This window comes from Phyllostomus discolor, chromosome 10, assembly GCF_004126475.2.
Source record: "Phyllostomus discolor isolate MPI-MPIP mPhyDis1 chromosome 10, mPhyDis1.pri.v3, whole genome shotgun sequence".
Classification (NCBI taxonomy): Eukaryota; Metazoa; Chordata; class Mammalia; order Chiroptera; family Phyllostomidae; genus Phyllostomus; species Phyllostomus discolor.
In genome coordinates this window covers 91,970,357-91,985,587 of record NC_040912.2, presented here as the reverse complement: position 1 = coordinate 91,985,587, position 15,231 = coordinate 91,970,357, and the positions used below count along the sequence as shown (strand labels likewise).

The window sequence follows — 15,231 nt, the reverse complement described above, 5'->3', positions numbered from 1 at the left end:
CTGGGGTTTTCCAGCTGCTAGTAGATCGCAAGGAGCAGTGAGAGAGCGAGGGTGGTAACTTGGGGTCTTCGGAGCTGAGCAGCCCTGGGAAGTCCTGTGGGGGCTGTCCTCTCCCCAAGCCCTGGGGAGAGGGCTTTCTGAACGAGGCTTTGCGGGTGCTGTGAGTATGTTCGCCCCTGTATGTGTTGTCTGCACAGATAAGAGTGTGCCTGTGTGTGTGTGTGTGTGTGTGTGTGTGTGTGCATGCACTGTCTTCTCCAGCCAGACCCAGTATCTGCTTAAGACAACCCCCCCAGGAGGGCCCCCCTGCCCCTGCTGTTTTCTGGGAAGTTGTAACACTGAAGGTTAGGCCCTCCCCCACCCCTCCCCCCTTCATCCTGCTCTTCTCCCTCCCACTGCACAGAAGGTTCTCAGCTCCTGGCCAGCCTCCCCAGCCCTGCTCCATCAGGTGCGGACTTCCAGGGGACAGCAGGTAAGCAGGGACCTCACAGCTCAGGTGGCCCCTCTCCGCAGGATCCCGCAGGATCTCTGTCTGTCCCTCAGTCCTGCAGACCAATCCCTAAACCCCCCATCCTGTCTCACGGGATGCCATTCTCCCACCCTCTACCCCCAGGTTCCTGGTTCCCATAGGATCGCCTGGGAGTGGAGGGATGTGGCCCTAGAAAAAAGGCTGGGGAGGGAGGTGGGGCCAGGGCCTGGCCGTGGTAGCCTGGCACTGGCCCTTTCTCACCTTTACCAGGACCTCACACCTTTATTCTCTGTGGGGGCAGGGTGGCTGAGGCTCAACAGGTTTGGTGGTGAGAGATCCATCCAGAGTGAAGCCCGAGGTGGGTGGCCCAAGGTGTTGTGGGGGTCCCAGTCCTCTCTCCCCAGCTCCAGGGGCACTGGGAGGACCTGGGTAGCAGGGAAGAGCCCACAGCCAGGAATCAGGGTGGTGTGGGTGGGGAATTGTCATGGAGCTGGCTGGGAAAGAGTAGGGGGCTAGGCTGATCTGGGGGCTACAGTGGGGTGGGGTATCCAGGGGGCTCAGAGGGAGCTGGAGCTCAGGACGCATTCAGGGCTGCGACATGATGCTGACGCCTGGGTCCCCTGGGAAGATGTGGTTGGAACCTGGGCTGGACTTCCCTGTGTGTGTCTGTGAAAAGGTCGGAACCTCCCTGTGCATCTGCAGAATTGTCAGCTACCTGTGCTTTGTCCTTTAAAGGAGGCCAGGTCTGTGACAGGGGATCTGCTCTCAAAAGCACACAGAATACAGATGAGAAGACTTTAGGATTACTGTCATTGCTGCTGTTATTAGAACTGTTACAGGTAATTTTTTAAAGGGAAGGAGAAAGAGAGGCAGAGAAACATCAGTGTGTGGTTATTTCTTGCACACCCCCCACTGCAGGCCCCATTTGTTTTTCTCTGACCTACTTCACTTAGCACAGTATCCTGTAGGTTCATCCATGTTGTTGCAGATGGCGAAATTTCATTCTTTTTTTAATGGCTGAGTAGTATTCTATAGTCCATGTATACCATCTCTTCTTCATCCACTTGGCTATCCATGGACTCTTCGGTTGCTTCCATATCTTGGCCATTGTGAATAATGCTGCAGCGAACAAAGGAATGCATATGTTTTTTCAAATTAGTGTTTTGGGTTTCTTTGGGTAAATACCCAGCAGTGGAATTGCTGGGTCTTTCTTTGTCTCTTGTTATAGCCTTTGTTGTAAAGTCTATATTGTCTGATATAAGTATTGCTACACTAGCTTTTTTTGGTGTCCATTGCATGAAATATCTTTTTCCATATCTTTCAATTTGAAGTGGGTCTTTTTTAGGCAGCATTTGTGTGGGTCTTGTTTGCTTATCCATTAAGCCTCCATGTGTCTTTTGATTAGAGCATTTATTCCATTTAAATTTAAAGTAATTACTGGTAAGTATGTAGTTATTGTCATTTTTTATTCATCTTTTTAATTATTTTTTTCTTCTTGGAGAAGTTCCTTTAAGATTTCTTAAAATGCTGGTCTGGTGGTGATGGACTCATTTATCTTTTTCTTGTCTGGGAAGCTCCTTATCTCTCCTTTGATTCTAAATGAGAGCCTTATTGAGTAGAGTAGTCTTGGTTATAGGTCCTTGCTTTTGATCACTTTGAATATTTTGTGCCAATCCCTTCTGGCCTGCAGAGTTTCTGTGGAGAAATCAGCTGACAGTCTTATGGGAGCTTCCTTGTAGGTAACTAACTGCTCTTCTTTTGCTGCTTTTAAGATTCTCTCTTTGTCTTCAATCTTTAACAGTTTAATGATGATGTGTGTTGGTGTTGGCCTCTTTGGGGTCATCTTGTTTGGGACTCTCTGCACTGGCTGGATTTGTATGTTTCCTTCACCAAGTTAGGGAACTTTTTTGTCCTTATTTCTTCAAATATGTTCTCAGTCCCTTGTTTTTTCTCCTCCTGGTACCCCTATGATAGGAATGTTGTTATACTTAATGTTGTCCACAGGGCCCTTAAATCATCCTCATTTTTAAAAATTCCTTTTGCTGTTCTGATTGGATGTTTTCTGCTATCTTGTCTTACAAGTCACTGATTTGGTCCTCTGCTTCATCTCTTCTACTGTTGATCCCCACTAATGTATTCTTCATTACCGTTACTGTATTCTTCATTTCTGACTGATTCTTTTCTTGATGTTTTCTTTTTTTTAAATTTTATTTAATCATTGTTCAAGTACAGTTTTCTCCCATTTACTCCCATTTTTTTCTTGGTGTTTTCTATCTACTTTTTTATGTTTGTGATTTCTTTGTCAAAGTTCTCACTGAGCTCATTGAGCATCCTTTGAGCAGTGGTTTGAACTCTGTATCTGGTAGATCGCTTGCTCCATTTTATTTAGTTTTTTTTTCTGATATTTTGTTCTGTTCTTTCATTTGGGACATGTTTCTTTGTCTCCTCATCTTGGCTGCCTCCCTGTGTGTGTTTCCATGTATTAGGGAGAGCTGCTACACCTTCCAGTTTCGGTAGAGTGGCCTAATGACATAGGTGTTCTGTGGGGCCCAGTGGGCCAGCCTTCCCTGTCACCTAAGCTGGGTGCTCCAGGAGTGTCCCTTGTGTGGGTTATGTGTGTACACCCTTGTATTGTAGTTGAGCCTTGATTGCTGTTGGCATGTCAATGCGAGGGACTGACCCTCAGGCTGATTGACTGAGAGGGCTGGTCATGACTACCGCGGAGAAGCTGTTGTGCAGAGACTGACCCCACAGGGCAGGATTGGCCTTTGTGAGGCTCTGGTGTCTGCTGAGTCTGTCCTTTTGGTGTGTCATCTATGGAGGTGGTGGTGTGGTGCTCTGGTATGGTCTGAAGCTGGCCACCAGGTTTGTTGGTTAGGGACCTCTTGGGAGGGGTTTTGTCTGTGCCCTGCCCAGGGCCATCGGGTATGAGCTACAAAGTGATCTTCAGATTGTTGCCACTTTCACTGGGAGTGGAGGTGCCTGGGAGAGGCTAAGCTGTAAACCAAGGCTGGCTGCCACTATTGCCAGGCTTGGGGTTACTTAGTAAGAAATACATGACATGCCTAGGCCATTCAAGTTGCGTGGGGTCTCAGGAAATCACCAGTGTGAAAAGTGTGAGTCAGGTTTATGAAGACTCAGGTCTTGTGCCCACCTGCTGGCTCTGGGGGCGGGCAGGGTCTCAGAAAAAGGACAACGGCTTTTGCTAGCACTTCTATCTGGCATAAATCTGCTCACTTAGCTCTTGTCCTGTAGCCAGAAAATTCAGTTCCTCCCTGTATGTCCTTCATTTTTTCAACTGCTGTCTCAGCACTGGAGGTCAGAGTCCGTGAGTTTGAGGAAGTCCATTCATGGGTCCTCAAAGAAAAACTGCCTAGGGTTCTAGAAGCCCGTGTCTCCCTCAGCTCCAATCTCCACTAGTTCTTACAGCCAGAAGTTACGGGGACTTCTCCTGGCTCTGGAACCCTGAGCTGGGGGGGGCCTGATGTGAGGCTGGAACCACTCACTCCGCAGGAGGAACTTCCACAGCTGAGATGTCTCTCCTGATTTTAAACCACCACCATGGGTGTGGGACCAGCCCGTTCTACAACTCCACCCTTCCTATCAGTTTCAGTGTGGCTTCTTCTGCATATTCTTATTTATAGGACTTCTGTTCAGCTAGATTCTGGGCGGTTCTGAAGAAAAAACAGATTATTTTATCATCTCAAAATGAGAATGTTCTTTTTAAGTATGATGTGAAGCCCATTAAAAAGATAAAAAATTTACCCTGGCTGGCGTAGCTCAGTGGATTGAGCGCGGGCTGTGAACCAAAGCACCACAGGTTCGATTCTCAGTCAGGGCACATGCCTGGGTTGCAGGCCACGGCCCCCAGCAACCGCACATTGATGTTTCTCTCTCTCTTTCTCCCTCCCTTCCCTCTCTAAAACTAAATAAATAAAATCTTAAAAAAAATATGAGTGAGGCCCAGAAACAAATCACAGATTGTAAAGAAATATTTGGAAGGCATGCCACAGATGGTTCTTTTTTTGAACACACAAAAACTCCTATTGAGACCAAAACAAAATAAAGTAAACTGAGGAGGACACAAGGTATGAATGGAATGCTCCCAACAGAAGGAAGAAAAGGGCTCTTAGCCCTGGCCGGGGTGGCTCAATTGGTTGGAGCATCATCCTGTACACCAAAGGGCTGTGGCTTCAATTCCCAGCTGGGGCAAATGCCTAGTTAGGGGGTTTGGTTCCCCAGTTCAGGCAGGTACAGGAGGCCACTGATTGATGTTTCTTGCATATCATTGTCTCTCTCTCTCTCTTTCTGAAATAAAAAAAAAAAAGAAAGAAAGGGAAATGGTGCTTAAACATGACGAAATAACCAACCTCAACTATCAGATGAAAACCACAGATGGAAACTGTACTGGAATAGACCCAGAGAGCAGCTCAGAAGTTGCCTGGGGCCAGAGGTTGGGGGTTTCCTGGAGAAGGAACATTAGGAAACTTTTTGCAACATAGAAGTATTCTATATCTTGACTGTGGTTGTGGGTGCACAAATGGACAGATTTGTCAAGACTTGTTGAGCTATACATTTAAGAGGGAGCATTTGATTGCATGAAGTTGATTAAAATCTACAACGCAATGTAATTTTTCTGATGTACATTTGGAAACAGTTCAAAAGTTTGTTGACACTATCTGCTGGCCATAGAGAGGGGCAGTGAACACTCTTTGATCTTGCTCCTGCATGGGGATTGCATAGAGGGCAATACATTAAAATTACAAACACATGTTCCTATTGACCTGCCAATTCTACATTGTGTATAAGAAAAAACAAACGCCTATCTACAGGGGACTGCTTAAAAAATTATGGTGCATTCAGACAGCGGAATACTATGCAGCTGTATAAATGACTGATAGGGGATTATTTTATTTTATTTATTTTATTTTATTTTATTTTATTTATTTTTATTGTCACCTGAGGACATGCTTATTGATTTTAGAGAGAGGGGGAGGGAGGAAGAAAGAGAAGGAGAGAAACAGTGTTGTGAGAGAGAAATATCGATTGGTTATCTCTTGCATGTGCCCTGCCCAAGGACCAAACCAGCAACCTAGGCATGTGCCCTGACTGGAAATTGAACCTGTGACCTTTTGGTTTACAGGATGATGCTCCAACCACTGAGTCACACTGGCCAGGGATGAGGGAGGATTTAAAACCATGTTGAAAAACATGGTTCTATGAACAAATCATTGTGCAGGGTAGTGTGTACAGTGTCCTGCTATTTGTATGAAAAGAAGGAGAAAGAATAATTTCACATGATTTTATGTGCAAAAAATGTCACTGTAGGAAAATGACAATATTAGCTTCCATTGGGAAGGAAACTAGGTGGCTAGGAGAGAAGGAAGGAAGAGATGGTCTTCAATGTATACCCTTCCACATCTTTTGAAATTTTTAACCATATGAAACTATTATGCGTAAATGTGTAAATACACAGTTGACTCTTGAACAATGTGGGGGTTAGGGGCACCGACCACGGCACAACTGAAAATCCTCGTATAAATTTTGACTCCCCAAAAGTTAACTAAGAGCCTACTGTTGATTGAAAGAAAGCCTTAGCGAAAACATAAACATTTGACTAACACATATTTTGTACTTGTATGTGACATGTATTATTTGCTGAATTATTACCATCAAGTAAGCTAGGGAGACAGAAATGTTATTAAGAAAATCATAAGGAAAAGAAAATACATGTACAGTATTTATTGAAAAAAATCCACATATAAGTGGACTGGCACAGCTCAAACCCAGGTGGTTAGAGGGTCAACTATAGGTACTAAGTCCCTGAAATAATAATACAGATTCCTTTCTTCATCCAACCCAAGACCCAAATGAGGTGTCTTAGACCATTTAGGGGAGGGGCCCAGGAATATGTGTGGTGAAGATCTCAAGAGGTTGCACCCCAGGTCAAGGTCACAGTGACATTGATACCTGCCCGGGGGAAGACCCCTGGGGTCTTGACAAAGGGATGTTTTTCTCTCCTCTCCCTCCTGCAATGTAGTGTGTTCCTTGTCACCCAACCCAGTTCCCAAAAATCGTTTCTGTGTGTCTTTTCCCCCCTAGGCACGATGACCCAAAACATGGTGACCGTGAATGGGGTCGAAGTGGCGTCTACCCCGTCCCAGCCCACCCACATCAGCATCCACATCCACCAGGAATCGGTTTTGACACAACTGCTGAAAGCCGGGGGCTCCCTGAAGGGGCTCTTTGCCAGATGGCGGGACCCGGGCCCTCGCAAGACTGGCATAAGCTACGGGCTGCTGGCCGGAGGGGTAAGGTGGGCTGGACAGGCGGGTGAGCAAGCTAACCGGAGGGCAGTCACTCTCCTTCTTCAGCAGGGTGCAGAAAAGGAAAGTGGACTGAGTCCCCTTGAGAACTCACTATTTACACCCCATCTTGTGTGGGAAAAGAAGGTTTTGGAAGTTTCCCCAAGGAGATTTGGATGGAAAGGAGTGATGCAAGTCTTCTTTGGTGCTGGGTAGGGGTGGGTGAGTGGAAGGCAGTCCCAGCTAGAGGTGGGGGGTGGGCGGAAGATCCCTGGAAGCTGTTAATTTATTTTCATTTAACCCCTGGGGATGGTGGCCCTGCAGATAAGGCACCATAATAGGTGCTTTGGGAAAACTCCAGAGAGAATCCCTGGGCTATGTTACCTCCACTATAAGGGATCAGGCAACCACAGAAATGCCTGGAATTAAAGGTAGATCGGCTGATGTCCTTGGGAGGCAGGGTGGTGTCCTACAGGAGTTGGCATCTGACCTAGACCTTGAATGGAGAAGACCCCGGTTTAGACAGATAGAGGAAGAAAAGGAAATGCAGGGGAAGTGAATGGCTGGACAGAGAAGCCAGGCCACACAGGGTGAGTTCCCTCAGAGTAAGGAGGATGGGGCTTGCAGCTGGTTCCACTGAGCAGGCATAGGGCGCTGGGGCTGAGAGCTTGCAGGACAAGGTGAGGAGTCCCCCCGTGTCAGCTCCCACAGTGGGAGGGTTGTGGGTGGATTCTGAGCAGGAGCCGGGGCTTTAGGCTGCCTCACAGCCAGGAGCTGTCCAAGTAAGAAGTATGGAAGGTCTGCACCTGCGTGGTCATGGCAGAAATGATAAGAAAAGAAGGGAGTCCAAACCCTTTGTGGATGGGGTCTCTGTGACTTGGGAATGCATGAGCTTGGGGTGCAAGGGAGAGGAGGAGTTGAAGAACATGCCGAGGCTCAGAGTATGGGTGGGCTGGAGGCTGGAGCCCTGGAAGTCAGGAGAGGCAGTCCTTGGAGGGGGCAGGGTGTGTGTGTGGGGGGTGGGGGTGTTATTTGGATGTGCCGACTCTGAGAGGCAGGCAGGGCATGCAGGTGGTGCTGTCGGAGATGCTGTGACAGTTGGGGTCTCCAGGAAGCATATGTGAGTCAGGGTCAGCGGTGCCCAGGGTGTATTGGGATCTAATCACCTATGAAATGAAAAGGGAGGGAGCGGGATTGGGTAGGGAGGGCCATCAAACCCTAATGCAGCCCTGACAAGACCTCTGCCAGCCCAGCGGGGAGCTGAGGAGCAAAGACTGCCCAGCACAGGAGTTCCCTGTGAGGTGGGCGGGGGCCTCACCACTGGCAGGTGGCCATTCCCAAAGATTGTGCCTTTGGTGAAAGAGGAGGGGACCTGAAAGAGTTCACCCCCGTAGGCTGTGAGCCAACCACCCTCCTTTCTGGAAGGGGGTCTTTGCAGCCTATCCTGGACAGGATGATGGCTCTCCCCAGGATGATGGGGATCCCCAGGGAGAACCATCAGGTGGGGTGACCACGTGTGGCCTTTAGGAAAAAGTAATGAAGGACGAAAGCCTGGCATGTCAGAGGGATCGGAGAGCGCCAGGCCATGTTGCTTCATGGGTGTTAAGAATGTTCTAGAATCACAACTGTAGAGAGGTTAGGACAGAAGAAAAAAAGAAGATGACATCAAATAGGAGCTGTGTGGCTGGCCTTGGATGCATGGGCTTGTGGGAAGGGGTCTGACCTTTGACCCTGTCTGGCAGGTGATCCAGATACTGCTGGGGGCACTGAGCTGTGCCTTAGGAGTGCTTCTGTACTTCGGGCCCTGGACGGAGCTGAGGTCCTCAGGCTGTGCCTTCTGGGCAGGGTGTGTGGTGAGTAAGGCAGCAGAAGGCAAGCGGTGATGGGCCAGGAGAGCGTTCCTTTGGGTCTGGGTTGGGGATCTGGGGGAAGATACCAATGACCCAGAGTCCAAATGCCCTTTGCCAAGAGGAAGCTGACTGAGGGGATGAGCCAAACCCTTCTGCTCTGCATGTCCTTTAAGACAAGGATGGGAAGGGGGGCCATTGTGTGGAGCCTGGGACCTGTGCTAGGTTTCTTTGCCTGTCCCTTGGCTCATGCTGCGCACTGGCTGTTGGGGGGACTGCAGGGAGAAGGGTGATGTCGGGGATCATTTGAGGGGAGTAACGGGAGGCCTCTGCTGGGTCTTCTCCTCCCAGGCGATCGCGTCAGGAGCTGGGGCCACTGTCCACGAGAAGCGCCGGAGCACCCTTTCTGTGAGTCGGGCACCCGCGGTCCCCACCTTGTTCTCTGCGCCCACCTAGGTCTCTGGTGTTCTGCCCCATTTTCTGTCTTCTCCCCTTTGGGTCCCAATATCCGAGATCTTTCCTGGAGGGGTGGGGGGCGGGTTTCCTGGGCCAGGGAGCTGGGGCAGAGGAGGTGGTTGGAGGCTGGGACCCTCACAGCTCCGACAGCCGCAGAGAGAGTCTGAGAGTCTGTGTTTGGAACTTCTCTCTTCTAGGGCTGGGTGTCCGGTCTGCTTGCCCTGGCTGGCATTGCCACGGCCGTGGCTGCTGTTGTCCTCTGTGTGAACAGCATAACCTGGGAAAATGACATCTTCTCCGACTCTGTATGTGACTCTGTGGTCCCTATCCCCACAACCTCAGACTATGGATGGGGGAGGCCATACGGTTACAGACAGGCCTCGTGGACTGATGAGGAGTGTGCACGCTTCATGCAAAAGCTGGAGGTGAGAACGGTGGGGGGGACCCCGTCTTCCAGGGACCCGTCACAACCATTTGTTCCTAAGGAACTGAGCACTGGAGGGCAGAGATGGAGGCTCTTTGAGCTTGGACCTCATCCTAAGTCTATGGTTCAAGAGGTTTTAACTGAAGCCAAAGACATTTCTCAGACCCTCATGGTATGAAGATTCCCCAGATCAAGGGGGATGAGGAGCAAAGAGCAGACATTTGAGAGTGGATGTCGTGGTTCACCCATCCGTCTTTTCTGGTGGGTGGGTGTCCTAGGTGTCTGTCGCTGCGTCACACACTTCTCTCAAAGGTGGTGGCTTAAACCTGCAGGCTGTTCACACTTGTCACAGTCCGTGGGTTGAGTGGGCTCAGACGGGCAGTCCTCACTCGAGTTTGCTCGTGAAGTCAGACGTCAGTTGTGGGGTGAAGGCATCCAGTGTCTGCCAGTCTGGTGGCTGGCCTGGGTTGGACATCCAAGTGAGTGCTCTCGCACGGCTGGCAGTCGATGGCTCTTGGCTGGGTGCTGAGTTGGGACTGTCAAGCGGAGAGCCTACAATGGCTTCTCCACGTGGCTTGGGCTTCTCACGGCATGCCAGCCAGGTTTGGACTTGGAGCATCCCACTGTGAGCCCTCCAGGAGGCTGGACCGGAAGCTGCCAGGCCGGTTCAGGGCTACCCTACAACTGTCCTCGTGTCATTTCCATGGTATTTTATTGGTCAGAGTACTCACAGGTCCTTCCAGATTCGACGGGTGGAGAAATAGACCCCCACTCTTCGCAGCAGGTGCTAAGGTCACATTGCAGACAAGCAAACGGTGGGATCCGCTTTGGTGGGAAGTAGTTGGCCACAGTCTGATTATTGGAGGGGAGAGAAGTGGGGATTCTTGGGGGGTAGGATAAGGTAGTAGTTAGAGCAGAGTCAGAGGGGTGGACTCCAGAGGGGTGGACTCCTGACTTTTTTCTTCCTTTATCTCCAGAACTTGTTCCTAGCAATCCGTATTCTGCTCCTGGCTGTCTGTGCCCTGCAGCTCATTGTGTCCTTGGCTTCCCTGGGCCTGGGGCTTCGAGTGTCATGTGCCCAGAGTTCCCAGTCCATGGTGAGCTGTGCTGGAGGCACTGGGGCAGGGTGGGGCCGGTTGGTGAGGCCCAGGGACAGGGACGCACGTGGGGCCGGGAATACTGCCACTCAGAGCTCATGCCCGACCTCCCTGGACTCCTTCCCAGGGCTGGGCTCTGCCCTTGGCTGTCTGGGGCCTGGGACCCATCACTGTGACTGGGTTTACCTGCGGCCCTCCACCTCACTGTTCCCTCCTGCACTCTCACCTTCCCACTGCCCCTTCCTTTGTGTCCTCCCTATCTGTCCCCACACCCCTTCCTCTGTCACCCTTTCCTTCCTTTCTCTCCTTTTCCTGATTTCAAGTCCTGTGCAGCTGCCTCTGCTTCATCCTCCCTCCCACCCCCTGAGTTAATTTTTGCCCCTGTCTGTTTTAGGATGAAGAAGACTTGGAGAAGAAGCTACTGGGGAACAAATCAGTTCCTCCCTCCCCCTCCAGGGAGAAGACCACTCCCGCCATGCTCTTGTGAGCAGCCAGAGACCCTTGCCTGGACCCCCGCTTGTCCCTCCAGAGCAGTCCAGGGCCTGTGGAGATGACAGTGTCCACTCCTAGGGCCCCTCACTACCCTGTCCCTCACACTTGCCTCTGTTTTGGCCACTATCAAACCCCTCCTCCCTCCCTACCATCCTTAGCCCAGTGTCTTCAATTCAGTGAGCACTGATTAAAAGAGACAATCACAACGCACACTATGAACCAAAAAGGACGCGGTCTCTCTCTGTTCGAACACACAGTGTGCCGTGACAGACCTCTGTCTGTGTTGGTACATGTGGGGTTACATGAGAGCCAACCTATGACACGGAAACAGGGTCCCAACAAGATGACATGGCATTAGGTGCTGCTCTGTGTCCCAACCGGCAGAGCTGCTCTTTGTGGCATTCAACGTGAAACGAAAATAACCCTCATATACTTTGAATGTTTTTGCCTGCTGAGATTGTCTTTAAGCATCTACAACCTTGACCTGTGGCATTCACAGAGCTATGGGAAGCATGGAACAAAATTTTCCCTTCCCTTCCTCCCGCCTTTCCTTTCTTCCTTCCCTCTTTTCCTTCTCTTCCCCCCTTGCAATAATTAGTGTTGGTTCTCTCTCAGCATACACACGCCTATTATTATTCTTCACCTTCAGTGTAAATGATGATCAATTTGTCTTTTACTTTTTTGCATTCTCTTCACATGGATACATATATAAATACAGAGACAGAAGCTTTTCTAAAGGGTAGGAGAGCAGGTTATGGGTGTAGCGTTAAGATGGGATGATGATTCTGGTGTTTCCCCCGACTCCAACACAGCAAGCGGCCTCGCATCTCCAGCGTGACTTTGGAGGCTATGAGGGGGGTTTCGTTATTAAGCAGGCCCACCTGGGAAGAACTGGTCTTGAAGCCAACTGGCCCAGAGCCCCACCACCACCACAACCAATACAGCCTCTGGGGCTGTGCAGATATGCGCCAGGCATGGCCTCGGTGGAGGCGAGGGGCATGTGAGAGTGGAGGGCCCAGGTCTGTCCCTGGGGCTTTGCGCCCGCCTAGTCCTTAGAGATTTGTACATGCGCTTATGTAATAAAAGGTCACACTAATGAGGCAGAAATATGTTCAGAGCATTGGGTAGTAAACAGGGGTATTGGATAGGGGTTGGCAAATTACAGCCTGAGGGTCAAACCTGTCGGCTACCTGTTTGTGTAAATAAAACTTTATTGAACACAGGACAGAGCTGAGTAGTCTTCAGAGAGACTGAATAGCCCACAAAGCCCGAAATGTTTACTATACGGCCTTTTCCAGATGGAGGGGAGCTTGCGAAGAAATGCAAACTCTCTACCCACCCCAGTTCTGCTGAATCAGAGTTTGCATTTTCACAAGATCCACGGGTGACCAGCACATTCTGAGTAGCACAGGCATAGAAAAATGGTCACATCTACAGGGCTTGCCAGGGAGAATCCAGATATGGAATAATGCCCTTTGATTTAATCCCTTTGTTTTAATTCTTTTCGTGAACTTGTTGACCTTAGAATTTTTTTTTTTTAGTTCTTACCTGAGAGATATGTTTATTGATTTGAGAGAGAGAGGGAGAGAGAGAGAGAGAGAAACATCAATTGGTGGCCTCCCATATGCACCCCCCAACCAGGGATCAAACCTGAAACCTAGGTATGTGCCCTGACGGGGCAGGGGTGGAACCCACAACCTTCTGGTGTATGGGGTGATGCTCTAACCAACTGAGCCACCTGGCCAGGGCTGGGAGAGCTTTTAAGTGGCTCAGGCATGGATCTTGTCCCAGGCCGTTCGCATCAAAATCTCTGCAGGTGGGCCCTGGCATCTGTACTTAAAAAAAAAATCCTTACCTGAGGATATAAGGACACGTTTTATTACTACTACTAACATCCATTAGTTTTTTTTTTTTTTTTTTTAAGATTTTATTTATTCACTTCTAGAGAGGGAAGGGAGAGAGAGAGAGAGAGAGAGAGAGAGAGAGACATCAATGTGCGGTTGCTGGGGGTTCTGGCCTGCAACCCAGGAATGTACCCTGGCTGGGAATCGAACCTGTGACACTTTGGTTCCCAGCCCGAGCTCAATCCACTGAGCTATGCCAGCCAGGGCCAACATCCATTAGTTTTAACAATTATATTTATTTATTTTTAGAGAGAGGGGAAGGGAGGGAGAATGGGAGGGAGCGAAACATGGGCTGGTTGCCTCTTGTATGCCCCCAACCAGGGACTGAATCCACCACCCAGGGACATGCCCTGACCAGGAGGTGAACAGGAGACCTTTGGCTTTGTGAGAGGATATTCAACCCACTGAGTACACTGACCGGGGCCATTTTTCTTATTTGTAGGATATCAGATGACTCATCCCACTCCCCTGGCTTTTGTTTACACAGAAAACCCAAAATGTCGTTGTCTGTTTGCAAAGCACAGTCTCGGTGGCCACACTGTACTTATAAAGATGAAAATGACTTCACGACCCTGACTAGGGGTCAGGCAAATAGCTGCAAACCTACGTATATATGCAGTCGTGTTTACTGAAGGATTTAAAACCATCCAGAGCATAAACAGGAAATGGTCCTCGATTTCTTTTCTACGCTTTGCTTTGACCTGTTTTGTCACGTTGCTCCATCCCCAATGGAGAGTGGATCCTTCACCACCAGGGCCGGATTCCAGACTCCACAGCTTGGTTGTTAAAATGGTCTCAGGTCTCATGCTCAAGACCCAGTCCTGTTCATTTGTAAAACTGCAGTCCCCAGAGTTTCAACCCCTTCCCAGCACTGACCAGGCTGCTTGGGGAAGAAACCGTGTTCTTGGCCCTCTCTCGTCCCAGTGGCTGTTGCAGGAGCTGGTGGGGGGCAGGGGAGGGGGTTCTGGGCTCTCTTGGCTCCGCCAGCAGGCCGGCCGAGACCTGGTGATATGCTGTGGGTGGCCTCTGTTCTTATTGCTCAATTTGGGAGGAGGCTGGGAATTTCCAGGGTGTCTTCAGGGCAGCTGCCTGAGCCCATCAGAAAAACATCCTGGAAAAGAATGTCCAAAGGACAGAACAGGGAATGCGGGAAGGGGCGGGCTGCCCTGCAGTGAGGACGTTCATCAACTCCTTCTTGCCCCCTGGAGCCTCGGATTCCAAGGATTCCAAGACGAGCTCACCAAAAAATTGCAGTTAGGTTTTAGAGAACCCCCATCAACTTCTGAAGCAGGAAGGAAGGAAACATTCTAGTTTTGGTTTCACTATTAGGTGCTGCTACAGACTTCTTCAGCACGTCCTGGTTCAGTTTAACTCCTCTCTCTCTCCCCTCTCCATTCCCCCACTTCCCCTACAGGGGGAATTCTGTTTGTTTTTTAAAGATTTTATTTATTTATTTTTAGAGAGAAGTTAAGGGAGGTAGAGAAATGTCGATGTGAGAGAGAAACTTTGATCTGTTGCCCCCATATGCACCCAGGCCGATCCAAACACTCAGCCCAGGCACGCACCCTGACCGGGAATCAAACCAGCGACCTTTTGTTTTGAGGAACGATGCCCAACCAACTGAGTGAGCCACACGGGTCAGGGCAGGGTTTTTATTTTTTTAGTGGTTTCCCTTGAAATCTTTTTTGAAAAGTGTGTGTGCTTACCCAACTCTAAAGGTAATCAATATTCTTATCCTCTAATCCGAAAAATACAACGCCTTTTAGAATGCTTCTTGTCAACATATTCTTCTCTTGAATTTTGATATGCTTTATCAAAGCACATCAAGTTCTCTCTTGATATGCTTTAACCCCAGAAATTAGATAGTTTAGTATCTAATTTCATGCTTCTTTTGTCCCATCTAACAGAAGAGGCGTGAAATAGGAGAGACAACACAACATAAGATCAGAAGAGGACACCCGGCCCAGGGGCCACCGTTGTAACACGGCAGCCACTCACAGGGGCTCTGAGACAAAGAACAGGGGAAGGGCGAGGGAGGAAAATCAAGCAAAGACAGGTGCACAGAGTCAAGGAGAGGCCATGTTTTGCTGAATGAAACTGTCTCTTAGTGGCAAGCGTAAGAAATAGGAAAAAAACCACTCTTTTCCCCTTAGACCCATCCTCACGACATTTCAGAGCCAAGGAAAAGGAGGAGATACCAAAATGGACCTGAACACTTGGGGGTGGGTGGGGGGAGG

At 49.5% G+C, this 15,231-nt stretch overlaps 1 protein-coding gene across 4 annotated transcripts; it reads left to right on the top strand.

Annotated features, from left to right (window-relative positions):
- The first annotated feature begins 120 nt into the window (after positions 1-120).
- TMEM176B (transmembrane protein 176B) lies at positions 121-11,316 on the top strand. Of its 4 annotated transcripts, XM_036011042.1 has the most exons (8): positions 385-472; positions 1,205-1,308; positions 6,569-6,780; positions 8,517-8,627; positions 8,973-9,029; positions 9,275-9,502; positions 10,479-10,598; positions 10,993-11,316. In XM_036011042.1, the coding sequence occupies exons 3-8, from the start codon at positions 6,577-6,579 to the stop codon at positions 11,083-11,085; spliced, it is 813 nt and encodes a 270-aa protein (XP_035866935.1). In that variant the 5' UTR covers positions 385-472; positions 1,205-1,308; positions 6,569-6,576; the 3' UTR covers positions 11,086-11,316. The 4 variants fall into 4 exon arrangements, with proteins under 4 accessions (XP_035866936.1, XP_028381713.1, XP_035866934.1 ...); XM_036011043.1 differs by lacking the exons at positions 385-472; positions 1,205-1,308 and adding an exon at positions 121-141 and having other exon boundaries at positions 6,572-6,780; XM_028525912.2 differs by lacking the exon at positions 1,205-1,308 and having other exon boundaries at positions 333-472; positions 6,572-6,780.
- Positions 11,317-15,231: the final 3,915 nt, after the last annotated feature.